General features: G+C 52.5%; 1 protein-coding gene across 1 annotated transcript; it reads left to right on the top strand.

Annotated features, from left to right (window-relative positions):
- Positions 1–3,009: 3,009 nt before the first annotated feature.
- SLC35F6 (solute carrier family 35 member F6) lies at positions 3,010–19,223 on the top strand. Its single transcript, XM_003125327.5, has 6 exons — positions 3,010–3,209; positions 12,166–12,238; positions 12,900–13,071; positions 13,290–13,502; positions 14,452–14,562; positions 16,251–19,223. The coding sequence occupies exons 1-6, from the start codon at positions 3,133–3,135 to the stop codon at positions 16,718–16,720; spliced, it is 1,116 nt and encodes a 371-aa protein (XP_003125375.1). The 5' UTR covers positions 3,010–3,132; the 3' UTR covers positions 16,721–19,223.
- Positions 19,224–27,272: the final 8,049 nt, after the last annotated feature.

The raw sequence follows: 27,272 nt of genomic DNA, 5'->3' as shown, positions 1-27,272 counted from the left end.
GAATCACTCACCCGATGTCTGGACTTATTGAGGTTCAAGTTCTTCCTGCCTCCGCAAGAAGGAATTCAGCGAGAGATAAAGTGATAGGCAAGAAATAGATCTATTAACATAGGATGCTTGTGAAAGAGGCAAGCAGGCAGGCGCGGAGGCTCTGCCCCGAGGATTAGGTGGGCTACAGTTTTAGCATCCAAGGGGCGTGGGGGTGGGAAAAGACCGCCTCTTCCTCTTTCTTCCAGCAGTATCTCCACCTTAGTATCCAATAGGGTGTGTGTTCAAATCAGCAGAAAGTCCATTCTCAAACTCCTGCCCTTGGTCTGAATCTGAACGCAGGCCTCATCCCATCCCCCACCCAACGACCTGAAGCAATTCTCACACCTCCACTCATCAAGCAAGCCTGCCTTGTTCTGATGGCTTTTTTGAGCAATTTATTATCTTATAGTGATTTCCCAGAGTCCTCCAAGTCTCCCTCTTTGCCTATGGTCCCTTACTGAGATTTCTACCTGTGGCTACCCCACCCCTATCAAAATGATCCTGATCCGCCTTCAAGCCCCTGCTCAGATCTCCCCGGACTTTGAGCATGTGAGGCTGCCTCGAGAACTGAGGACACAGGTCAAACTCCTGGCGCAGGCGGGCACAGACGGGGTGCCTGATCCAGCTCTGACTGTCAGATGGTGCCCTTGCTCCCACCCCTCTCAGGAACCCATCCCTTTCCCGACCCCTCTGCCTCTTACATGTCCTCACCCTGCTGCGTGGTTACCAGCGAGCTCACTCCTCTGCTCCATAAAATCCCCACACTCCTTGAGGTCAGAGACCTGGTTCTGCTTGTCTCTGGGGTCCCATACCTGGCTCTGGGCCTGGCACTTAGTAGACTCTGTGCATGTTGCCAATAAATCCTTCTGCCTCCAGGGCTTCAGAGACAGCAGTTTGGTAAATATCAGAACAACGGGATAAATTAAAATTCACGTTATGGCAGTTCCCGTCGTGGCGCAGTGGTTAACAAATCTGACTAGGAACCATGAGGTTGCGGGTTCGATCCCTGGCCTTGCTCAGTGGGTTAAGGATCCGGCCTTGCCGTGAGCTGTGGTGTGGGTTGCAGACGCGGCTCGGATCCCGCGTTGCTGTGGCTGTGGTGTAGGCCAGTGGCTACATCATTGATTCGACCCCTAGCCTGGGAACCTCCATATGCCATGGGAGCAGCTCAAGAAAAGCAAAGACAAAAAAATAAAAAATAAATAAAAATACAAAAAATTTTTAAATTAAATTCTCGTGATGATGTGGCTATGGAGACAAAGACTGTGCTCCTAGTGACATCACGTCAGGCTGGTGACACCATTGGTCATTAGTAATATTCATTTCAGGACAGTCCCCTTGGCTTGGACAGATGTGGGGAAAACAAGCCGGAGCCCCACCGTGCTGGTCTGCCCTTTGGGACAAAGCTGTGTTTCATTCACCTCTACAGGCCCCAGCGTCTCTGTCGATATTGCTGGATAACTGAATTAATTCCTTTACATGAAACTAGTGGTGCTGAGGACAAGAAGCTCCAAAGAGACCTCTTTCTGAGTCTCTTCAGAGACTGTTCAGTCAGCTCCCCCACTGATGGAAAAGAACAGCCCATATGGTAGGAAAGTTCCTGGGTGGCCTCTGGGCCCCAGACACTCTCCGTGCCCACTCATACTTCTGTGCCATTGCACTGCCAGTCCCTCCTCTGGGATGGCCCTGCCCTGTCTATCCTGGGACTTCCTACTTTTTTTTTTTCTTTTTAGGGCCACATTTGCAGCATATGGAAGTTCCCAGGCTAGGGGGTGGATATGGAGCTGCAGCTGCCAACCTAAACCATAGCCACAGCAATGCAGGATCAGAGCCACATCAGCTCCTATGTTTTCCGGCAACGCCAGGTCCTTATCCCACGGAGCAAGGCCAGGGATCAAACCTACATCCTCAGGGATACTAGTCGGGATCTTACCCCACTGAGCCACAACGGGAACTTCCCGTGACCGCCTACTTTTGCCCACAACCCCACTTATGCACCTTCTTCATCAGGTCTTCCTGCAATAAAAGGGTCTGCTCCAGCCCCATGAGAGTTTTTCTGATTCAACACCAGCCATTTTCACAAAGTCAAGGCAGTCTTAGGGCAAGCAGGCGGAGGAGGCAGGCAGATCCTATCTCTGCACCTCTAGGAATGAGATCTTCAGTAACTGGGAAACACGCTCACTGGGTCTCAAGCAGGTCCTGGAGAGATTTTCACTCCAGTCAGTGTGTCACTGGACATGGGGTTCAGACAGAGATCTAGAGGTGAGGACTGAAGGCCACTGGGACCTGTGAACTAAGAGTAGGATTTTAAATGCGGGAAAACTTCTGCACACAAACCTAGGTCTTTCTGATGTGGATACTTCTGAGCAGCATCTGGGAGACGCCAGGAAGGAGCAGTGGGGTGAGTTTGGTAGAGGGGCTGAGCAGAAGGCACGGATTTGGGGGAGACTGAAGAATCTGCATGCAAACCCCCAGTCTATCACTCACTAGTATGATCATGAGCAAATCCCCTGGCTTCTCTCAATTTAGTTTCCTTAGCTATAAAATGGTCTCCCAGGGAGCAGGTCCAGATTCCTACGCCACTTTTCTTAAAGATGTGAGCAACACTGGGGGCAGGGATCCCTAGGGACACGACCCAGGCCTCCAGGGAGTTCCCTCCGTACCCTGCAGAAAGGAGATTCCCACACTGAACGGTTCCACTTCGTGTTTTGCCTCTGACATTGTTCAGATCAATCTCTCCAAAGAGTTTACAAAACGCTCTAATATCCACGAGCATTCTCATCGCATCGTCTTGCATCGTTTTGCAGATGGGGAGACCCGGGACCTTGTCTTGCTGCTGTCACCCAGTGGGGACCAGCGCTCGCGGTTCTGTAGCTGGAGAGCACTGGCACCAGGACCGTCACCAGGGCAGGCGAGCAGGCCCGGCGCCCTCGCTGGGGGCGGAGCGAGCCGGCGCGGGGCGGGGCCTTGGAGTCACGTGACTCCCGGCCCGGAAGCGCTCGCACTGGAGACCCCCAGGTGACCGGGTCGGGAGCTGCCACCTCCAGCCAGCTCGGAGGTCGCGGGGGTCTTTCCAGTGTCGCGCTCCCCGCATCCGCCGCCATGGCCTGGACCAAGTACCAGCTGTTCCTGGCCGGGCTCATGCTCGTCACCGGCTCCATCAACACGCTCTCGGCAAAGTGAGTCCGGGCCTGGCCGGGAGGGGAGAGGGCTCCGCCGGACCAGCCGCCGCCCACGGGGGCACTGGCGACCCGCTCGCACTTTCCGCTCCCTCCCCTTTCGCTCCTTTCCTGGCTTCACCAGCCAGCGCAGTCCACGCTGTTTATGGACCACCCAAGGGGTGCGAGCCTGGGGAAATGCCGGGCGGGGCGGTATCCGTGGCTGGAGGATCCAAGCCCTGGCCTTGATTCGCTCTGTGCTTGATCCCAGCGAATCACTTCCCGACTCTGTGTTTCAGTTTCCTCATCTTTAAACGGGAGGCAGTTCCTCTCCGCGGGTCCCTTCCAAGCTGGCATCGGGGGCCGCGCCCTGCAGGAGCTGTGGGCCGGGGAGGACGACAATAGACAGCCATGTGGCGAGCGACCAGTGAGCATGGAAGGCTGTGGGAACAGAAAAGGGGGTGCCCCATGGGCCCCTCATGGAGGAAGGGATTACACCTGGGTCTTGAAGCTTCCGTGGAATTTCTCCTTGTAGTGGGGACATGGAGGCGGGAACAGCAAGGCCAAATGGAAGTGGTTTGCAACTAGCACCAGATGCCCAGGCTGGATTTTTATCCCATAATCAAAGACGAGTGACTTGTTACAAGTGAGAGGCTGAAGGTGGTGGTCAAAGGGAAGAGGAGTTCGGTGCAGGGCAAACCACTCCAGGGCTGCTGCATAGCAGGTGAGGGGAACGAGGAGGTGGCAGTGAGCCGGGAAGGGACAGGCCAGAGAGACCAGCTGCAGAAGGAAGCCACAGGCCAGACCCACAGGATCAAATCTCCAAGCTTCTCCCTGGGAGAAGTGTCATCAACCCCCAGGGCAGCGGGGGCAGTGTGGCTTTGAGGAAAGAGGATGCGGTGCCTGTGGGACAGGGGGGCAGTCCTTAGGGGGTTGGGGATTAAGGTTCTGGGACTGTCATGAGGCTGAGGGGATGAGCATGGCCTCTGCTCTGTAACAAGGGGGAGGCCCAAGTCACAGCCCCTTCCCTTGGTGGTCCTTTGTCTCTTTCTCTGCCCCCACCTCAGAGCAAGGCCCTCCTGCCCCTCTGCTCACCACCCAGGAGCCGCAGTACCCAGGGCCTGGCCTTTCTCTGAACCGGTTCCAAGGAGGCCAGGACAGTGGCCCCCTCTCAGTCAGACCTCACTCCCCCTGCCCCGGGCCCTGCCAGGCTCTAGAGCAAAGAGGAGTCACCCCAGTCACCCTCTGGGTTGTGCTCCAGGCCCCCCAGGGTGGTGGGGATGGTTGTATCTTACTCGCTTTTGAAGCATACTCCATTCCTCCACGTGAGAAATGCCCTGGAAGAGAGGTCTGAGAGGGAGTTCCTATTGTGGCCCAGTGGGTTAAGAACCTGACTAGTATCCATAAGGACACGGGTTTGATTGCTGGCCTTGCTCAGTGGGTTAAGGATCCGGTGTTGCCGTGAGCTGTGGTGTAGATTGCAGACCCGGCTCCGTTCCTACGTTGCTATGGCTGTGGTGTAGGCCGGCAGCTACAGCTCCAATGCAACGCCTAGCTTGGGAACCTCCATATGCCATGGTGCAGCCCTAAAAAGCAAGCAAAAAAAAAGAAAGAGAGAGAGGGAGAGGTCTGGGAGAGAAGTAGCCTGTTCATTCATCAGACAGGTAGGCGGTACCTGCAGTGCGTGAGGCACTGCCTGGACTCAGGGAAGGAAACAGTAGTGACAAATGGAAGGTCCCTGCCTTTGAGATGCTCAGAATCTGCAGTGGAGGAGACAGATGTGTAAACGCTCAGCCATGCCACTGTCCCACTGAGCTCCGGGTGGGGCCCACCTGTCTCTGTGATTGGGCTCTGGCCACCTGTGTCTATCTTGTGCTGGCCTCCTGGGCCCTGAGGCCACCCGAAAGGTGCTCTTTCTGCTGAGCCCTTAGCTATAAAGGAAACTCAACCTGAGGGCTCTCATCTAAGGATCTGAATGCAGCAGATCGAGTCGTCTGTCCATCCGTCCCACGAGCCAAAGCCTCAGTCTAGTGCTTAGAGAGTAGCTGTGGTCCCCGAGGAGAGCTGAGCCGGCTAGTTACTACTGCGATAAACTGGGCTGACTCAGCTCCTTCCTTAATAAGCTTCAAACCGGTCAGGTGAGAAGCTGGGAAATTCTCGCCCTGGGAGGCCCTTGGGCCTTGTGCTCCAAGGGTGCCTGAGAGGCCAGGAAGAGGCTCCCAGCCTTTGGTTCTGTTCCCTACCCTGTGGCCTGATGGGGGGCCCTCTCAGGAGCCTGCCTGCCTGTGATGGGCCCCTGTACTGGCCCCCAACCCGTGTTCCAAGGCCAGACTGTGAGAAGGATGCTCTCAGAGAAAGGATGTAGGAGGACAGCTTCGTGGGTCCCGATGGGGAATCATCGGTTTGAAGTCACACTCTGACCTGTGCTAACCAGCTGATGCACAGAGAGCTCCTTGTGCCGGGTCCTACCCTGGCCACCCTTCAAGAGTTAGGTCAGTGAATTCTCGTGACCACCCTAGCAGGTAGATGAATTCCTTGTCCCTGGAAGAGGACACTGAAGTTCTGGAAAGATAGACTTGCTTGCTCAAGTCCCAAACAATTTATATGTGAGCCCGAGTCGCCTGGCTCTAGCATCTGTCCTCTTCACCTTTAATACGGATGAGGCCGGGGTCTTCTCTAGTCATTCTTGGCGTCATTAGAGTTGTTTGAAACAATTTATAATCCCCGCAGTTTACATTAAAGGTCCCAGCTGGTTGGTGTCCAGAACCTAGAACTCAGCATTTTAGCCCAGTCCTGGCCTCCTACCACTGCAATACCCAAAAGTCCTTCTTCCGGAGTTCCTCTGTGGCTCAGCAAGTTAAGGACCCGGCGTGGTCACTCGGGTTGCCAGGGTTCGATCCCTGGCCCAGGAATGTCTGCATGCCAAGGGCGTGGCCACAAAAACCAAACCCCTTTTTCCTTGGGGTTTCCTCTCACATCTCCCCGCAGACAAGAACAGACAAGCATGTGCCCATGGGAGGTGTAATCACTAGACATGACATCTCCCCTCCCTGCCAGCGGAGTGCCGTCCCTCTGGGACTGGGTGGCAAGCATCTGATACTTCTGTCCCAACCCAGGGGATCGTGCACTCGCCCTCCTTCCCCCCTGGAGCCAGAGGTCACTCAGGTTCAAGTTTAGAGTCTCTACTAACCTCTTGCAGTTTCTGGGCCTGTAAAGTGAGCGTAGTTTCCGTCCCCGGGTTCTTGCAAGAATCAAAGGCAGCGGATGAGGAAGTGGGCCCTAGCACGTGCTGCTGCTCCGCTGGGACCACAGGTCAGCTCTCTGCTGGGGGAGGTCGCTGCCCATGTGGCAGGATTGGGTGCACCGCAGGGAGACAGCCTGGGGTCACCCACCCGCAGGAGGGAAAGTCACCGAGCAGGCTGGCCCTTTAGCCCTGTCCCTGGGTCTCGGCAAAGGGCCCCACCTGGCGAAGCAGCACCTTCTCCTTTCTGTGGCTGCTTTCTCCCCACTCCCCAGGCCTTCTGCCTGAACCAGTGCCCATCTCGGAGCCCCGCTCTCCTGATTCCAGCCAGGGTTGTGCACACAAAGAGCCAGGGTCAAGGAGACGCTTGCTCAGTAAGGCTCAGGTGCCCTCCGAATCTTCCACCCGGCTGCCAAGGGGGCACGGAGGTCGCTTCTCCAGCTGTCAGGCTCCCCGGGCCCAGGGATCCTGCCAGGAGGGTGGCAGGAGGCCTGGGACCATGGGGCCTCTCTTAGGGAAGGACTCAGCATCCTTTCTGTGCCAGCTCTAACTGGTGGAGGACAGGGCCCCCCCATCCCCCTTAGGTTCAGTGAGTTTCAAAGGGGTTCAAGCCAGCTGGAGAAAGCCTTAAGTCAGTCTAGTAGTGAGCACGAGGCTTGGAAGCAGTAGAATTAGAGGAATCACTGGGCCTCTCCAAGCCTCAGTTTCATCTGTAAAATGGGCGTGATAATCCCTGCGCCACCTTCTTCACAGACACATGGTAAGATCTATTGAGGAGGGTTTTGAAGAGATGAACGGGCTGTTATTTACCTCAGCCTGAGCCAGGGCTATGTGCGGTGACCCTCCACGGAGTGGAGAAGCCTTGTGGCCTTTTGAACATCCTGGGCAGAAAAAAGAAGCTGACTCACGAGGCCCAACAGGCCCAAGGATGTGAGAGGAAACGGCATAGATTCTGCAGGGAAGGGACACGCAGCTACTCGGGCTGCGCGGCCACACCAGCCACTTCCTCAGTCTCTGTCCGTCACCCTCGGCCACACACAGACACACGCACCTCTCAAAATGCTGAGCTTTGAGTTTGTGAGGGCAGAGCCACACCAGAGTGACTCAGCCCCCAGCAAGGGGGGCCCGCCCGCAGCCCTCGGAGCCCTGGGGAGCTCTAAAGGAAGCCAGCCTCCGCCAGTAGAGGCACCTCCTCACGCAGCCTTGGCCTGAGCCTGGTGGGTCCCCCCAGAAATCCTGCCTTTGGGAGTTCCTGTTGTAACGCAGCGCAAATGAATTGGATAGACTAGGAACCATGAGGTGGCAGGTTTGATCCCTGGCCTCGATCAGTGGGTTAGGGATCCGGCCTTGCCATGAGCTGTGGTGTAGGTTTCAGACGCGGCTCAGATCCTGCGTTGCTGTGGCTGTGGTGTAGACTGGCAGCTATAGCTTCGATTCAGCCCTTAGCCTGGGAACCTCCATATGCCACAGGTGTGGCCCTAAAAAGCAAAAAAAAAAAAAAAAAAAAGAAGAAGAAGAAGAAATCCTGCCTCCCTAGGATGTAGTGTCTAGAGAGATGGGAGGGCCTGTCTGCAAGGCTGACCTTCTCCTCCTCGGCCAGGGGAGTGAAATCTGCAGTGAGAAGGTGATGGGGGAGTTCCCATTGTGTCGTAGTGGAAACAAATCCAACCAGCATCCATGAGGATGCGGGTTTGATCCCTGGCCTCATTCAGTGGGTCTGGGATCCAGCGTTGCCGCGATCTGTTGTGTAGGTCAAAGATGCAGTGGCTGTGGTGTAGGCCGGCAGCTTATAGCTCCAATTTGACCCCTAGCCTGGGGACCTTCATATACCAAGAGTGCAGCCCTAAAAAAACAAACAACAACAACAACAAAAACAAAGAAGGTGATCATTGTTGAGGAAGGAGCACTGAACAGGAAGCAGAGGCCCCGAGGTCCTAGTGCTTTTCTGTGGCCCTCAAGCCCTCTGGTCCCTGGGTCTTTTGTCTGTCAAATAAGAAGCTTCCAGAGACGCTGACTGAGTTTGCTGTCCTCTTTCAGCGCTCTGTGGCTCTGCGGACCTGCAGGGGCCGCAGCCTGAGGACCTTCCAGCTGCCTCTGCCTCCACCCGCAGGATGGAGGATGGATGCTTCTCAGGAAGCTTTCGGGCTGGAGCAGAGCTGGAGCTTCGCCCACCCCGCACAGAGGAGAAGGCTCCTGCTTAGCGGGGGAGAAGGGGTGGGAAGGAATTTTTACTGACTCCCTGCCCTGTGTCAGATCATATATCTTATCTGTTACTTTAGCCAGTTCATCAATGTTGGCATTATTTCCCCCATTTTATAGGTGAGAAATCCCTAACCTTTGAAGTCTAGGAGTCTGTTTCTGTTTTGTAAATAAGTTCATTGTATCCTTTTTTTGGTTTTCGATTTCACATGTAATGATGTCATTTGATGTTTGTTTTTCTGTGTCTGACTTACTTCACTTACAATGACAATCTCTAGGTCCATCCATGTTGCTGCAGATGGCATTGTTTCATTTCTTTTTCATGGCCGAGTAATATTCCATTGTGTATATGTACCACAGCTCCTTTATCCATTCCTCTGTCAATGGACATTTAGGTTGCTTCCATGTCTTGGCTACTGTAAATAGTGCTGCAGCGAGCATTGGCATGCATGTATCTTTTCAAATTATGGTTTTCTGTGGATATGTGCCCAGGAGTAGGATGGCTGAATCATGTAGTAGTTCCGTTTTTAGTTTTTTGAGAAACCCTCCTGCTGTTCTCCTTAGTGGTTGTACCAATTTACATTCCTACCAACAGTGTAGGTGGGTTCCCTTTTCCCGACACCCTCTCCAGCATGTATTGTTCGTAGACTTTTTGATGGCGGGCATTCGGACTGGCATGAGATGATACCTCATTGTCGTCTTGATTTGCATTTCTCTAATTTAGCAGCGTTGGGCAGCTTCTCATGTGCCTGTTGGCCATCTGTATGTCTTCTTTGGAGAAATGTCTGCTGAGGTCTTCTGCCCATGTTTTGATTGGGTTCTTTGTTTTGATTTTAAGTTGCATGAGTTGGTTGTCTGTTTTGGAGATGAATCCCTTGTTGGTCACTTCGTTTGCAAATATTTTCTCCCTTTCCGTGTGTTATCTTTTCGTTTTGTGTATGGTTTCCTTTGCTGTGCATCCTGCCACCCTTTCTGAAAATAAGCGGATGAGCTTGGGCCCTAGATCCGCCCGTTGTTAACTGTAGGAGCCTGAACGCAGCACTCTCCACCCCAAGGCCTGAATGTAAAATGAGGATCCTTGTGGTGAGGCTTAATCCTGAAGTGCTCAGCACAGGCCTGGTAGGAAGTCAGTTAACAATGAATGGTACGTTTATAAAAACATGTTAATGAAGCATTTTGCAGAGAGACACATGCTATCCCACTGGGGAGTCGTTGCCGGCATCCTGAGATGAGTGGGGCTGGATCTTGGCTCTTGCTCTGCACTACCTGGGATCCTCCTGCCACTGCACCGTGAGCCAAACCTTTCCCAGGTTTGGCTCAGCCTGTCCTGACACCCAATCCCCAGGGCTGTAAACCTGCCCCGGGCCCTCAGGTACAAAAAGATTCCATTTCCCCTGCTGGGAACCTGCCAGCTGCAGCCTGTTCAGGCAGACCTACCCCTTGGAGAAATCAGAGAGCTGGAGACAGGCAGGGGAGGAGAAGGGAGCTCGGTAACAGCCCTGCATCCAGCTCCCCAGGTAGTGCCCCTCCCTAGGAAACGGCAGGCCCAGCTGGTCCCGCCAGCAGGGGGCACCTCAGAGCAGGTGGGAAATCAGGACTCCTGGAGACCTTGCTTTTGGACTGTAGTACCTGCCTATTTGTCTAGCAGGGTCTGGAAGCCCCATTCATTCAACAAAAAAAGCATTTGAACTTCTTTGTAATAATGTGCCAGGAGCAGGAGATGGAGAGCTGTGGAAGCTGCTAGATGCTGAGCTCACACCTTCTCCAGTGACAGTGACTGTGGAACCAGGAAGGGATACATATAGGAGTTCCCATTGTGGCTGAGCAGGTTAAGAACTCGGCTAGTCTCTATGAGGTTATGGGTTCGATCCCTGGCCTCGCTCAGTGGGTTAAGGATCCAGCATTGCCGTGAGCTGTGGTATAGGTCACAGACACAGCTTGGATCCCAAGGCCGGCAGCTGCAGCTCCGATTCGACCCCTAGCCTGGGAACTTCTATATGCTGTGGGTGTGGCCCTTAAAAAAGAAGGAGTCCTGAGTCTTCCGCTTCAGGGACAGCTACTACCTACACGCAGGGTGCTGCAGGGGGCAGGTCAGTGACCCACAGCAGGTGGCCCTGGGTCTGCATTGACTTGAGTCAGCCGTGTGATACGGCGGATGTGCTCCAAGCCAACCAACCAGGGTGTCCAACACGAGAGAGGGAGGGGCTGCCTCCTGCCCGGCTGGGTCTGGGCCAGGTCACATGGCCTTGGCTCTGGGCCTGGGCCCACTGGAGCGCTTCTAGAAGTCAGCAGTCGGAGGAGTGAAAGGTTGGGGAGGGCTGGGGCTGCTTAAGCAGAAGAGAAGCTTCAGAAGGTGGGCAAGTCTCCAAATATATGAAGGGCTTTCAAGTGAAAGAGGGGTTAGACCCCACGGACGTCACTGAGCCCAGCAAAAATGGAATTCAGGGCGGAAACTTTAGGGACAGACGTTGGTCAGTGCGGAGTGGTTGGTGGTGGCACCGTGCTGTGACAGCTTCTGGGGAAGCGTGCCATAATCAGTTAGGCCCATCTGCCAGGGTGCTGGCTGGCAAGCCACCCCCCAGGTGCCATGTACTTGCCACCTGCTTCAGAGCCAGGGCTAGGAGGAGCCTCCAGACCCTTCCGGTTGCTTGAAGGTGACTGGACAGGCTGTGTCAGGTGGCCATTTCCCAGGGCCCATGCGACCTCGTAGACCAGAGACTCTCGATATTTTCTGTGCCATGAGTCCCTTTGATAGTCTGGTGGCACCTAGAATAATGTTTAAAAATGTGCAAATACGGGGTTCCCGTCGTGGCGCAGTGGTTAACAAATCTGACTAGGAACCATGAGGTTGCGGGTTCGATCCCTGGCCTTGCTCAGTGGGTTAACAATCCGGCATTGCCGTGAGCTATGGTGTAGGTTGCAGACGCGGCTCGGATCCCACATTGCCGTGGCTCTGGCGTAGGCTGGCAGCTACAGCTCCGATTCGACCCATAGCCTGGGAACCTCCATATGCTGCGGGAGCGGCCCAAGAGACGGCAAAAAGACAGGAAAAAAAAAAAAATTTTAAAGCCATAAAATTATACCATAGGCGCTGTAATGCGTGCACACACTTTAACACCTGACATGATAAGCGGTGTGTTGAATGGTGGTAATTTCGGAGTAGTGATGAGTGTAAACGATACTTCGTAATATCCGCAGTGACTCTGATGTGACCATGAGAATAGCTTTGATTTCCATAGGTGACAAAGTCCCAGGTCCTGCAGTCCTCCATTCAGAATTTGAGGAAATGCTAAATTTCTGTCAGCAGTTCGTGAAATTTTAGCCAGAGATTCCCAGGCCCCCACGTTCTGTCCACACGCCCAGGTGACGTCTCCTTGCCTTGGAGCTTGGCCTCTTTGAGAGGGAGCCTCACATTGGGCTGAGTCCCCTAAGTCTGGCCTCTTGGCGTGGGGAGGAGTGAGCTCCCCACAGGCCCCAGGACAAGGGGGCGAGCCCACCACGCTGTAGGGTTTGACCGTCACTCTCTCTCTGCTACAGGTGGGCGGACAACTTCGTGGCCCAAGGGTGCGGAGGAAGCCAGGCACACAGCTTCCAGCATCCCTTCCTCCAGGTATCCATCCCCTGTCCAGCCCCCTCCACCTCCCAGGCCTCGGGGCAGGTGCACCCCTGAGGCCCTGCTGTTTCTGGACCCAGAAGTGGAGCCCTCCCTGGCTCCCTGGAGAGCCACTTGCCCCTCTCTCTCCCTCCCCAGAACAGAGACCGGGGAGTGAGGGCCCCCTGGGAGGGGGCAGAGGGCACAGTCCCCTGTAGGAGGCCAGCACAAGCCCCGATGAATGGTCACACCCTGGGCACTTGGAAAAATCAAGCCTGTAATAAAACAGGGAGCCCACCCCTCCTGGGGCAGGACAGACGCCATAGACAGAAGGGACCTTGTGGCTAGACTGGGAAGCAGGAGACTCTGATTTCAGCCCGGCTTCTTGTTTTGCGACTTAAATAAGTTCTCACACCTCTCGGGGCCTCAGTTTCTCCATCGGACCTTGAGCAAGGATCGGCCTAAATGGGTGGGTTTTCTGACCAGGGTCTCCACAGCCTCGGGGGTTATGTAGGGGGCTTAGGCATGAACCTGGCCTGCCACACATAGCAGCTCTGCTTTTGTCTGTCTTACGTGTTGGACTTATGAGTGAACTTTTGTTCAAAGAAAGGTTGTGTTTAAGAAATTCAGTTGCAGATGATGCCGCCTTCAGCTCTGAACCCTGCTTCCATCTCCGCAGGCAGTGGGCATGTTCCTGGGGGAGTTCTCCTGCCTGGCCGCCTTCTACCTGCTGCAGTGCAGGGCTGCGGGCCACCCAGACACCAGCGCGGATCCCCAGCAGCCCTTCAACCCCCTTCTTTTCCTGCCCCCAGCCCTCTGCGACATGACCGGGACCAGCATCATGTATGTGGGTACGTCGCCAGGCCAGGCTGCGAAGGGCTCAGCGAAACCTGGGACCCAGGGGGGGCTGCTGAAGAAAGAGCCACCCCCCCAACCCCCAGCTACCCCGCCCCTCTGCCACACACACTCAACCCGGGTTTACTGAGTGCCAGGTGTGTCATCAGCCTTGAGGGGACAGACAGGCTGGGCCCCCAGGAACTAATGGCATCCACGTCTCTTCTCCTCCTAGCCTTGAACATGACCAGTGCCTCCAGCTTCCAGATGCTGCGGGGAGCAGTGATCATATTCACAGGCCTCTTCTCGGTGGCCTTCCTGGGACGGAGGCTGGTGCTGAGCCAGTGGCTGGGCATCCTCGCCACCATCGCAGGGCTGGTGGTTGTGGGCCTGGCTGACCTCCTGAGCAAGCACGACAGTCAGCACAAGCTCAGCGAGGTGATCACAGGTGAGGCCAGGGTTGGGGATCCCAGCACCATCATTCAGGAAACTTTTTTTTTTTGGTCTTTTTTTTTTTGCCTTTTCTAGGGCCGCTCCCACGGCACGTGGAGGTTCCCAGGCTAGGGGTCGAATCGGAGCTGTAGCCACCGGCCTGTGCCAGAGCCACAGCAACGCGGGATCTGAGCCGCGTCTGCAACCTACACCACAGCTCACGGCAATGTCGGATCCTTAACCCACTGAGCAAGGCCAGGGATCGAACCTACAACCTCATGGTTCCTAGTCGGATTCGTTAACCACTGCGCCACGACGGGAACTCCTCATTCAGTAAACTTTTACAAGGCCTGCTGTCTGCCAAGCCCTGGGGGAGGAGCTGATGTGGCCGTGCACCTGCTCTCGAGGTGATGGGAGGAGGGCAGGAAGACCAGAGGGGGAGAAGCAGCATGAGGGAGGGGGCGGGAGGGGGCCTGTGCCGTGATTTGCTTACAGCCGCACAGGCTGCTGCATCTGGGAGACGAAAGGAGTGGGTGTTTATGGAGCACCTACCAAGTGCCCAGCCCGTGCCGTGTACTGTGTTGTCCTCACCGCCCCCCCCCACCCCACCCCCCAGCACCAGAAACGCAGCACCGCAGCCCGTTTTACAGGGAAGTGGCCACCCTGGTCCCTCAGAGGCAGGATGAAACCAGAGACGTCCGTCTCAAAGTCTGTTGCATCTCAAAAGAGCTGCTAACCCCGGCCGGGTAGCCCTCAGCCCCAGGCAGGCCCTTCTGGACCTTCTGGAGCCTCAGCCCCGAGAGGCTGACCGTGCCCACGCTGCTGGCCTGCCCCACCCCTCTGGGCCTGGGAGATGGGGCTTGGGGCTGTCATGACCAGGCCTCGTGACTGCAGAGTCGGGGGCTGTGGGGCCCTCCCATCCCCGCGGGGCCGTCTCCCTCACCCGGGGTCCTCCTTTCCCGCAGGGGACCTGCTGATCATCATGGCCCAGATCATCGTCTCCATCCAGATGGTGCTCGAGGAGAAGTTCGTCTACAAACACAACGTGCACCCGCTGCGGGCAGTCGGCACCGAGGGTGTGTGAGCCCAGGGCTGGCGGGGGCGCCCGGGTGGGGGGTGGGGTGGCGGGCGGCACACACCTCGGCGCGGCACGTGGAGGGCATGCACGAGTGCGGGCGTGGGGCCGGGGCCGCTGGGAGGGGTGAGCCTCCCGCCCGCCTTCCTTCCTCCCTTCACCACGTTCGTGTGGCCAAGTTGCTGTGCACGCGGCCAGGAGCTACGGTAGGATGAGGACAAGGACAAGGATGCGTGAGCTGCAAGCCCCACTCTAAAGGAACTGGCCCGCAAGAAAGGAACCGGCAGTGCCTTTTAGCTCAGACCACTTTTACTGCCAAGCAAATCTGAGTGTCATGGCCCAGGGAAGGTGGCCTTCAAGCTGCAGATTTCAACAGACAGGAGTGGGAAGGAGGGACCTCCAGACACAGAGGAGACGTGGGAAGCTGGACCTGAGTCCGGAAGCCATTGAGGGTGGTTTGGGGGGCAGGTACAGGTTCGATGTGGAGGAAGCGGGCAGGAATTGTGTACATCAAGTTCATGGCATGGAGACCCTTGAGCATCAGGCAGGTGGATTTGGACTTTAAGTGACAGACAAGGAAAGACCACCAAAGGGTTTCGAGTGGGAAGTAAATCAGAACTACGCCTTAAAAGTATGAAACTGGAGTTCGTGTTGTGGCTCAGCAGGTTAAGAACCTGACTGTTATCCATGAGTATGTGGCTTCGGTCCCTGGTCTCGCGCAGTGGGTTAAGGAACTGGCTTTGCCACAAGTTGTGGTGTAGGTCACAGGTGCGGCTTGGATCTGGCCTTGCCGTGGCTGTGGCATAGGCCAGTGGCTGTGGCTTCAATTCAGCCCCATATGCCTCAGGTGTGGCCCTAAAAAGCAAAATATGTCTGTATATGAAACTCACAGGGTGGATTAGAGCGGTGCTACCAAAGTGTAACCTATGAGACTTTTTTTTTTTTTTTTTTTTGGCCACACCCATGGCATATGGAAGTTCCCGGGCCAGGGATGGAACCTGCGCCTCAGCAATGACCCAAGCCACTGCAGAGACAACTCCGGATCCTTAAACCACTGCACCACAGTGGAAATTCCCCAAGTGTGACCTAGGGACTGGTCAGGCAGCTGTTTGTGCCTGGTCCCCTGTGAGCTGAGGGCTTGCAGCAGAACGTGAACCACGTAAGTCAGTTTCATCATCAAGCATAGGGTCTGTTTCCACTCTTTTTTTTCCAGCAAGACTTTTGGAGTGACACAATGCGTTGATTTGCATTCTGGTCCTGCTCTTTACAGGCCAATAGCACTGAATTAGAGAGCTGTGTTTTCCACCCTTGAGAGAGCAGGGTAGTGTCTGCAGCCAGCAATCCTGCTGTAAATGAGTAGGATGGAACTTAAACGTGTGCGAGAGCATTGCACGTCGTAAAGCTGGCTGCTGTTTCATGAAGGTTTGTGTATATATATATATTGGGCACAATATAAAAGGTATTTCTTGACCTGGTCAGAAAAGGCAGATTAAAGTGGAAAAGGGGCAGCCTCGGCCCATTCTACTGGCCATCGTGAGTTCCTGATGGGCAAGCCGGCTCAGGGACCTGAAAGGAAGGAGCTGGTGTGCGGGGCTGCCAGGAGATCAGTGGAGCCCTTGCCGGGCGGGGCGGGCCCGGAGGCTGGGGCCCAGCCCTGAGGTGACGTGCTTCCCTCCCCCCGCCCCCCAGGCCTCTTCGGCTTCGTGATCCTCTCCCTGCTGCTGGTCCCCATGTACTACATCCCCGCCGGCTCCTTCAGTGGCAACCCTCGCGGGACGCTGGAGGACGTGCTGGATGCCTTCTGCCAGGTGGGCCGGCAGCCGCTCATCGCCGTGGCGCTGCTGGGCAACATCAGCAGCATCGCCTTCTTCAACTTTGCGGGCATCAGCGTCACCAAGGAGCTGAGCGCCACCACCCGCATGGTGCTGGACAGCCTGCGTACCATCGTCATCTGGGCACTGAGCCTGGCACTGGGCTGGGAGGCCTTCCACCCGCTGCAGATCCTCGGCTTCCTCATCCTCCTGACGGGCACTGCCCTCTACAATGGGCTGCACCGCCCGCTGCTGGCCCGTCTGTCCAGGGGCCGGCCCCTGGCAGAGGAGGGCGAGCACGAGAGACTGCTAGGGGGCTCTCGGACTGCCATCAACGATGCCAGCTGAGCCTCTGCCGCCACCGGGTCGCTCCTTGTTCACCCCAAGGCTGAGGCCACACGGGCTGGTGAACCTCAAGTGCCCAGTCCCCAAGGCCTCGCCCTGCCCCCTCCTAGCAATCCCCGCCCCCCCCACCCCCCACCCCCCCACTCCCGCCCTGGGCAGCTGCTGCCAGAGAAGATGACAACGCCCAGGTCCTCCTTTGTCACCACCCCCTGTAGAGAGGTGTTATCCAGCCCCCAAAAGACCTGAGTGCAGTGACAGACCCTCACCAGGCCCCCCAGCCCCTCCAGTAACACTAGCGCTAAATCATGGCATGGAATTGCGGGAACTGACAGCCCTTGGGTTCCCTCTGCAATCAGATGCCAGATGCGGTTCTCCCAGGAGGAGGGTCAGTGAGCAGATTCCAAAGAACGAAGCTCCGTCAACTCTAAAACTTGTAAGATCGCCCCTAGCCCTGTCTGGAGACCTAGGTTTCTGCCGGGGCCCTGCCGCAAACTTGGCGTGTACCCGGTCGCCCCGGGTCTGGGCGTCCTGCCCTGTGGGAGGTGTCACCACTGCGGCTTCCACACCTCCCAGCCCAGTTGGGCCCCTTCTTTGGGCCTGTGGTTTTGACCAACCTGGGGAAGGTGTGCCAGCCTGTTTGCTGGAAAGGACCCCTGCCCTGGTTACGGGGAACCCCAGGCCTTGATAACAGCTTCTCTGACCTCTTCACCTTCCGTTTTAAAGATGAGGGAACTGAGGCCCAGAGTGGTAAGTTGTTTGGCAAGAGGGCTCTCCGTGCCTCGGCCCTACCCCCAGCAGCCAAACTCGACAGAAATCCCCCGCCCCCGCCCGGGGCGATGGGCAAAGCTGGAGTCTAACCCTTCAGCGTGGCGCTGGTATCGCAGGCACTGTGTTAGGTGTTTTGCTGTCCTCTTGCAGGACAACCTGCGCAGGTGGGTGCAGAGGAGAAAAATGTCGCCCAGACGTTAAGTGACTTCCTTGTGGAGCCAGGGTCCAAGCTGGGTTTGCCTGATCCCAAACCTGTGCTTCCCCCGCTTCCCCCCCGGGTCTCTTTGAAGTCTTTGGGGGGCACTCTTCTGGGGCAGGGAGAAAGGTATCCTGTGCTGCTGTCCTCCAGGTAACCCCACCCGGAAGAGGGACTGATATTGGGGGCCCCAGGGAGCTGAGGGGCCCTACATTCCAGTGCTCGCCCCTCTGTGGAGCCTCAGACCACTTTCCTGGGTGGCGCGATCATAAATCCACACTCCAGAGGCCTTCCTTAAAGTGGATCCTGGGGGAAGGGATCTCTGACAAGCAGAACCCTCGGGCTGTGAGAATCCAGCAGCTCCTCCATCCCCCAGTCCCAGGGGCCACGGCTCCTCTGGACCTCAAGGTGTGTCACAGGAATGAGGAAGTGAAGCGAAGGCCATGGGCCCTGCAGCTGCCTTGTCCTAACAACTGGGGCCTTTCTCAGGCTTTATTTTTCAAAGGAAAAGGAAAATCAGCAATTTTTTTCTTTTAATGAAAGGGAAGGAGCACAAGGGTGAGGACATTCCTGAATGTAATATCTAGAATGTTGGAATAAAAACAGCTCCAGTGGGAGTTCCTATTGTAGCCCAGGGGGTTAAGAACCCAACAGAGTGTCCATGAGGATGCGGGATCGATCCCTGGCCTCATTCAGTGAGTTAAGGATCCAGCGTTGCTGCAAGATCCAGTATGGCTGTGCCATAGGCCAGCAGCTGCGGCTCCAATTCAGCCTCTAGCCTGGCAACTTCCACAGGCCACAGGTGTGGCCGTAAAAGGAAAAGAAAAAAGAAAAGGCTCCACTGTATCAAAGCACAGAAGCTACCCAGTCCCCCTTGCTTTGTTCAGGGAAAGTAAAGCCCAGAGAGAAAGAAACTTCCCAAGGACACCCAGCCTAGGTCTGGCAAAGGCCCTCAGTCCTTGTCCGGTCCACTTTCCCATCGGAGCGTAGCCAGGATTCCAAACCAAGAGTCCAGGACTGGCCCTCTGCAGGGGCTGCCCCAGCCTGTGCGCTCAAGTGTGCAAAACGCTTAAGACGGCACCCGGGAAGCTGTTGGCCTTTGTTTCGGTGCTGCCAAGGCGACGGTATGGATTTTAACATCAAAGGGTTGGGGGGATTCTAATGGGACTTCCTTCAGTGGCGAGAGGTGGCAGAGCACGGAGAGGACAGGGGGACTCATGATCAGGACTGCCACCTGCTCAGGCGAGTTGCTTTACTCCTGGAGCTTTGGGTCTTTGCCTCTTTAAAACAGGACACCCTCCACCTCCCAGGATGGGTGTGAGCGTCACCTAAGATAGTAAGTGGAAAGCGCCTGTAAATGCCAGCAGGCAGTGGAGTGTCCCGGAGGCTGCACGGCCCACTGCCCGGGGGCACCTGTCGGCAAGGAAGTCCCAGCAGAGCCCTGGGGTGGAGCATCAGTTTTGCTTGGAGGGGAAGAAATGTTTTGTTAAAAGGTACCACGGTGGAGTAAGGAGTAAATCTCACACTGATCACACAATCAAACAGGATGCCTCGTGGAATTTTTATGTTGGCCCCAGGTACCCATTCCAGACCCCGGACATGTGTTCAGTCTAACCTGCCTGTCAGGGCTGCTTCGGAGGGTGCGTTTGAGAGGCTGTGCTGTGTCGTGCTGGCAATGGGAGGGTGGTGTTTAAGGCCGACCACTTTCCTGCTGAGTCGAGAGGGTGGTAAGCAATGTCTCTTGACCATGGCCTTCTGCTCTGAGTGAAGGAAGGGGGTCCCGGACCCCCAGTTAGAGTTGCCTGGTAACAGACTCGTGTAAACATCGGTGATTCAGACCACTTGCGTTTATAGTGCATGGACCAGCCCCTGCCCCAGCCTGCCTCCCCCCGGACCTCTCAGGCTGGGGCTTTCTCCAGGACGGCCGTCTAGGCTGTGGAGTAGCCGCAGGCTCCGCTCCACCAGCAAGCTGCCCACAGGAGAGATTTAGGACCATGCCAGGCGCTTCCGATTGCCTTCACTCTGTCCAAAGGGCTCTGTACTTGAACAAGCAAACAGCCCTCCAGGAGGTCAGAGTCCCCTGATGAGGACAGTAGGATTGGGGCAAATGGGCACGTGGTGTGGGGGAAAGAAGCCAAAGCGGGAGTCCGAGAGCTCTGGCCTCAGCCCCACCTCTCCCTTGACTGGGTGACCTTGGACAAGGGATGGCACCTCTCGAGATCTTGGCTGCCCACAAAGGAGGGTCTCAGTGTTCCTGACGGGCCCACGGCTTGCTGCCATTCTTGCACGTTTCCTTTGGTTAAGAGCCCTCTGGCCTTCTGTTGGCTACTTCCTTTGAGAACCCAACAGGAGTTCCTTGGTGGCCTAGCAGTTGAGGATTTGGCCCTATCACTGCTGCGGCTCGCTTTCAGTCCCTGGCCTGGAAACTTCCACATGCCTCAGAAAAAAAAAAAAGAACCCAAGATCAGCAGAAGATTCCCTCTGTAGCCATAAAGGGGTTTTTTTTTGTTTTTTTGCTTTTTGCAGCTGCACTCACAGCATATGGAGGTTCCCATGCTAGCAGTCAACCTGGAGCTACAGCTGCCAGCCTACACCACAGCCACAGCAACACGGGATCCAAGCCTCATCTACAACCTACACGACAGCTCACCGCAACGCCGGATCCTTAACCCACTGAGCGAGGCCAGGGATCAAACCCGTATCCTCATGGATCCTAATCGGGTTCGTTAACTGCCAAGCCACAAAGGCAACTTCCGTTTCTTCATTAAGAACTCTTGTCCCCCCCCAAAAAAAAAAAATTAAGGGACCTCTATTTCAGAATTCAGCAAACTTTACTGAGAACTGAAGTGCTCTAAGAACTGGATCCATCAGAGGAAACAGGGGAGACGCATGTGTAAAGGATTCCGGCCCAACACAACGTGCAAAGAGGGGCCTTGTATGGTGCAGGAGACAGTGGTTAAGCACCCAGAGCCATCAGCCCCCCTTGAGCCCACACTGCAGGCTAAGCCGTCTTCCAGGCTGGGAGACGGGGAGAGGAAAGCCATATTCTAGGAGGAAGGAACAGCTTGTAAAAAACACAGAAATCTGCAAGTGTGTAACCAGGGGATGCGTTCAAGGACTGCGGGTAAGTGGACTGGTTTGCTGGCAATGAGTGTACAACACAGGCGGTAGCAAGAGACAAGGCCAGAGTAGGGGCACAGGTACCCAGGTAGTGCTGTGCCTTCTAGACTTTGCTTGGGCGCCAGAACTTTATCCTTGGGGAATAGAGTCCCGTGAAGAGTTTTAAGAAGGAAGTGGCATGACCCAAACTGCTGTTTGGAAAGATCACTTGGTTGTATGGAGACAGGTTTGATTAGTATTGGGAGGTACTAAAGGCAGAGACCGGTAAAACCACCTTTGGTTAATCAGGGTCTGAGCTAGAGAAATGGCACAGAGGAGGAATATGAGAGCCATTCCCTGTCTAAGAGCAGACTTGTATTTTAGAGCATTTGGCCGGAGGATCTTCTGTTGTGTAAGCTGCAACCAAAGAATGGGCCTTCTGGACCAGACTACTTGTTCACTTACCCCCATCGCTAGCGGATCTGCTGACTATCCCCAAGCACAGCTCCAGCCAGCAAATATTCTGCTTTACAGGACTGGAGACCCACTTCGATCCAGTGGGCCCATTATGGAGAGTTAGTTGTTACCTTCTTGAGATAGGCAGGAACTCTCACCAGAATTCTGGAACGGCTACAGGGCCTGTTAACATGGGCATCACAGAATCATCCAAAAGTCATCAGTACAAAACAGGGTTCACTTTTACTTGTAAAATAAATAGAAGGAGAGGAAATGGCCACCAAAGGCAATGCAGTGTATTATTCTCAGGTTCTGTCCCCCAGTCCAAGGTAAAGGCTTGAGTTAGACTGTTCGGATTCTATGGCAGCTCAATGCGGTGGGTAGAGTTTTTGACCGTGAGTCCAGAGTTCCAGATCTGACCCTAACGGGTGGCCTGAGAAGCCCCTTCCCCTCCCAGGCATCAGTCTCCTTGTCCCATAGATAAAGCAAGTGAACCACATATATTCCCGGATGTCCCCAGGAATCCATGGTCTTGTCTCTACTTGTCTGTGGAGATCCTTCCATAGCTGACCAGGAAGAGGCACCCAGGAGTGTGGTTGGTGTTCACGACTGACCTTAATACCCAAAGAAAATGAGGCCATTTTGTCTGAGTTCACTCAGCATCTCGTCACTTCCTGTGAGAAGGGTAATAAGATCTGGCCGGATGCCAGCCTGAGCCCCATGGTCCAGAAACCAGAATGCTCTAACTTGGGCCAGCCTCTCATTCTGCCAGCCGTGCTGGACCCTGCTCTCAGGATAATGGTCCTGATGATGCTCATTTTGATCCTTGCTTTGATGCTGGTTGGGTCACCTCACAATTAGGTAACTTGTCTCTCTTGCATACTCGGTTTGTTTTTTCCCTGGGGCAGTCCAAATGTTCATCTGGCTTAGACACCGAATGCAAAATTGGAATTTTTAGGAGCTTAAAAAAAAGGCTTTTGTCTCCATTCCCTGCTGCTCTTTTTGGTCTTGTCTACAACCACCAATTCTCCGAGGGCCCACGCCCTGCGAGTCCTCAGTTCATGCTCCATTAAGATGCCGTGGTAACTCCTCCACGTTCCTAGCAATCTCCCTGGGGAACAGACCAGAAGCTGTCAGGACAAAACCTCTTTCTGGCATTGGGAGGATCACCAAAGTAAAAGAAGTGGAAGAATCTTCTAGCTTCCATCTCTCAAGCCCCTTCTTTGAGATCCCAGTAGGAATCTGTGAGTATGGGAAGGGCTGGCTGTTTTTCCCTTGTCTTTTTTTTTCCTTTATTCTTTTTTCTTTTTAGGGCCACACCTGCAGCATATGGAAGGTCCAGGCTAGGGGTCGAATCGGAGCTACAGCTGCCGGCCTGTGCCACAGCTACAGCAACACCAGATCTGAGCCACATCTGCAACCTACACCACAGCTCATGGCAACACTGGATCCTTAACCCACTGAGCAGGGCTAGGAATGGAACCCATATTCTCAGGGATACTAGCTGGGTTTGTTACCACTGAGCCACAACAGGAACTCCTCCCTCATCATTAAGTCATTATTCATCTCTTTTCCAGTTTATTTGAAGGCAGGGACCCTTCTTGAGCTTCAGTCAAGACACTCACTGAAACCAGCCACTGTGTGTTCAGTTATGAAACAACAAAATTGAAGACTACTGATGACATGTTGGGAATATATCCACAAACACTATCTAAAAAGCAAGGGGTGATTAAAAGTTCAATGTCTTTCAACTGTCTAGGAATGAAATGCAGCCCTGGCCCCAGCCCCCCCATATAGCACCTATGGGTATCATTCCACTTGTGTACATTTGACTTTCTTATGTGTTTGAGAATGCATTCTTTTCTTAAATAATGATCTCAGTACTAGACCTTGAGAGAGAGAAATCTAATTTATCTGTTATCTCCCTGCCTTGCCTCCAGACAGCTCAAAGATTTTGAGTAGAATAAATAAGGAATGATCATCATAATCAGCGTGTGGGTTCGGGTTTCAAAAACATCTATTCTCACTTTAAGATTGAATAACATGCTGCTGAACGACCAATGGGTCAAAGAAGACATCAAAAGAGAAATTGAAAAAATACCTTGAGACAAACAAAAATGGAAATGCAACATACCAAAATTTATGGGATGCAGCAAAAGCTTTTGTTTTTGTTTTTTCTTTGTCTGGCAAAAGCACTTCTTTTTTTTTTTTTTTTTAATTTTTATTTTCCCACTGTACAGCAAGGGGGTCAGGTTATCCTTATATGTATACATTGCAATTACAGTTTTTCCCCCACCCTTTCTTCTGTTGCAACATGAGTATCTAGACATAGTTCTCAATGCTATTCAGCGGGATCTCCTTGTAAATCTATTCTAGCAAAAGCACTTCTAAGAGGGAAGTTCACAGTGACAAATGCCTACCTCAAGAAACAAAAGTGGAGTTCCCGTCGTGGCGCAGTGGTTAACGAATCCGACGAGGAACCATGAGGTTGCGGGTTCGGTCCCTGCCCTTGCTCAGTGGGTTAACGATCCGGCGTTGCCGTGAGCTGTGGTGTAGGTTGCAGACGCGGCTAGGATCCCGCGTTGCTGTGGCTCTGGTGTAGGCTGGTGGCTACAGCTCCGATTCGACCCCTAGCCTGGGAACCTCCACGTGCCCAAAGAAATAGCAAAAAGACCAAAAAAAAAGAAAGAAGCAAAAGTCTCAAACAACCTAAGTTTACACCTCAAGGAGCTAGAAAAGAGAATAAACTAAGCCCGAAATTAGAAGAAGGAAAGAAAGAACAGAGATTAGAGCAGAATTAACTGGAATAGAGACTACAAAGACAATAGACAAGATCGATGCAACTAAGAGCTAGTTCTTTATTTTAAGATAAATAAACTTGACAAACCTTTAGCTAGACGCACCAAGAAAAAGAGAAGACTCAAATAAATAAAACAAAAAATGAAAGATGTTACAATTAATACCACAGAAATACAAAGGATCATAAGAAATGACTGTGAACAATTATTTGCCAATGAATTGGACAACCTACAAGAAATGATTAAATTCCTAGAAATATACAACCTACCAGGAAGCAATAGAAAATCTGAACAGATCAATTAACTAGTAAGGAGATTGAATGAGTAATCAAATATCTCCCAAGGAAAAAAAAAAAGTCCAGGACCAGAGAGCTTCACTGGTGAATTCTACCAAACATTCAAAGAAGAGTTAATATCAGTACTTCTCAAACTCTTCCAGAAAGAAATAGAAGAGGCCAGACAAAGGTGTCAAGAATACACAATGGGGAAAGGATGGTCTCTTCAGTAAATGATGTCAGGAAAACTGGACAGCAACATGCAAAAGAATGAAACTGGACCACTATCTTACACCATACACAAAAATTAATTCAAAATGGAGTAAGTACTTGAACATAAGACCTGAAACTATAATAAAACTCCTAGAAGAAAACATAGGCAGTCATTTCCTTGACATAGGCATTGACAATGATTTTTTTAAATCTAATACCAAAAGCAACACAAGCAAAAATAAACAAGTGAGACTACTTCAAACTAAAAAACTTCTGCACAGCAAAGGGAACCATCAACCAAATAAAAAGGCAACCTACTCAATGAGAGAAAATATTTGCAAACCATATATCTGATAAGGGATTAATATTCAAAATCTATAAAGAACTCATACAACTCAATAGCAAAAACAAACAATCTGACTTAAAAATGGGCGGGAGATCTGAATAGACATTGTTCCAAAGAAGACATACAGATGGCCCACAGGTACATGAGAAGATGTTCATCATCATGAATCATTAGGAAAATGCAATCAAAGCCACAATGAGAGAGCACCTCACACATGTTAGAATGGCTATTATCAAAAACAAGAAATAGCAAGTGTGGGTGAGGATGCGGAAAAAAGGGAACCCTTGTACACTGTTGGTGGGAGTGAATTAGTGCAGCCACTATGGAAAAATGTGTGGAGCTTCCTCAAAAAAATTAAGACCAGAACTACCATGTGATCCAGCAATTCCGTGTTTGGATATTCAAAGAAAACAAAAACACTAACCAGAAAAGATATACGCACCTTCGAGTTCACTGCAGCATTATTTATAATGGCCAAGATTTGAAAACAACTTAAGTGGTCATCAATGGATGAATAGATAAAGAATATATATATTAAAGTAATATATAATTATATATATTACTATATAATTATATATTATTATATATAATTATTATATTATTATATAATATTATTCAGGCGTAAGAAAGAATGAAATCTTGCCATGTGCAACAACATGGATGAACCTTATGCTAAGTGAAATGAGTCAGTCAAAGAAAGACAAATACCATACGATCTCAATTACATGTAGAATCAAAAAAAAAAAAAAAATCCTCTCTATTTTCTACCTTGTTTTCTACTCCTAACAGAGCAAAGAAGGTGCTCTATGCCTAAAGCAGAATTAGTGAGTGAAGATTTACTTTGTCTGATAACAAGTGTTGAGGACCAATGTAGGACTTTTTGCCTCTGTGTCCCTGAAAAACAACCACCCTTCCTGATTGGACTGTCTCTCAATGGGTTCCATCAAACATTCCTTTCCTTTGCCTTTCTCTCTTATTGTGGTAAAATATACACAGTATAAAACTTACCATATTGACCATAATTAAGTGTACAATTCATTGGTATTAAGTACATTCACGTTTGTTGTGCAACCATCACCCATCACTCATCTCCAGGACTTTTTCATCTTCCCAACTGAAACTCTGTACCCATTAAGCATTAATGCCCTTCTCAACCCCTAACAACCACCATCCTATTGTCTGTCTCTATGAATTTGGCTACTCTAGGTATCTCATATAAGCGGAATCATACAGTATTTGTCCTTTTAGTCCTGGTGTATTTCAATTAACGCCTTCAAGATTCATTCATGTTATAATATGTATCAAAATTTATTTTTAAGGCTAAATGATATTCTATTGTATGTATATACCACATTTTATTTATCCATGCACTTGGACATTTCTGGCTATTGTGAGTAACACTGCTATGAGCATTAGTGTACAAATACCCGTTCAAGCCCCTTGCTTTCAATTTTTTTGATTATATACCCAGAAGTAGAATTGCTGGATCAGATGGTAACTCTGTTTAATTTTTTGACCAGTCGCCATACTGTTTTCCACTATGGCATAGGCACCATTTTGCATTCCCACCAGCAGTGAACAAGGTTCCATAAAATCACCGACTTGTATGTAACATTTTCCCTGATTACAGTACACATTAACTATGGAACATTTAGAAAGTGCAAAAAAGCAAAGTGTAAAAAATAAAATCTTTGTTCTAACTACCGGTTCTACATGTGACCTCAATGCCTATTATCCCCAACTGGAAGGGAAGGCGTCATTTCCCTGGGATGCTTCTATTGAAATGCTGGGGAGAGTGTAATCCAAGAATAGAGCTGAGGCTCGCCCTGCCTGACCTCAAGATCAGAGCCCCCCGTCACGCCTGTTCCACCACTCTAATCATCAAAAACGTTCATGCAGTTAAGCCGACTTCTGAGTCCTATTCTTAAGTGTTCCTGGTCACAGGCGAGCCATGGTTTAGTCACATTCTCCGTAGGTCTGTCTCTTCATCTTTAAAAGCCACTTCAGGATTGATAGAGCAAAACACAAAATGTTTGCGCAAAGCGATTCCTCCAGAGAAACGTATACTACACACGCGTCATCATCAGAATGGAGCTTTCCTTTTTCCGCTAGAAGGCCGGAGAAGACAATCCATCCTAGATGGGGACCTCCCCGCCGCGAGCGGCGGGGCAGGAGCATTTCCCCGTCCTTTTATTTCTCCAAGTCCCCATTGGCCGATTCCTACCGTCTATCTCCCCTGCCCTCACCGTCTCCTCCTATCACCGCCGCCGTTAGCCACTCTGCCTGTGTTCTCATTGGTCCTCCCCGCAGTCGCTCGCGCCGGCAGTGTTCCAGAGGCAGCCACTGGGAGTCGCTGGATTCGGTTTTCAAAACACGCCGGCAGTGAATCAGCGGCGGGGCGGGC

The sequence above is a fragment of the Sus scrofa genome, chromosome 3, assembly GCF_054392235.1.
Source record: "Sus scrofa isolate SSC_HxYL_T2T_F1_AM1 chromosome 3, Sscrofa_HxYL_maternal_Yorkshire_Landrace_v2.0, whole genome shotgun sequence".
NCBI lineage: Eukaryota > Metazoa > Chordata > Mammalia > Artiodactyla > Suidae > Sus > Sus scrofa.
The sequence above is the reverse complement of the archived record's forward strand: the minus strand, read 5'-3'. Positions and strand labels throughout refer to the sequence as shown.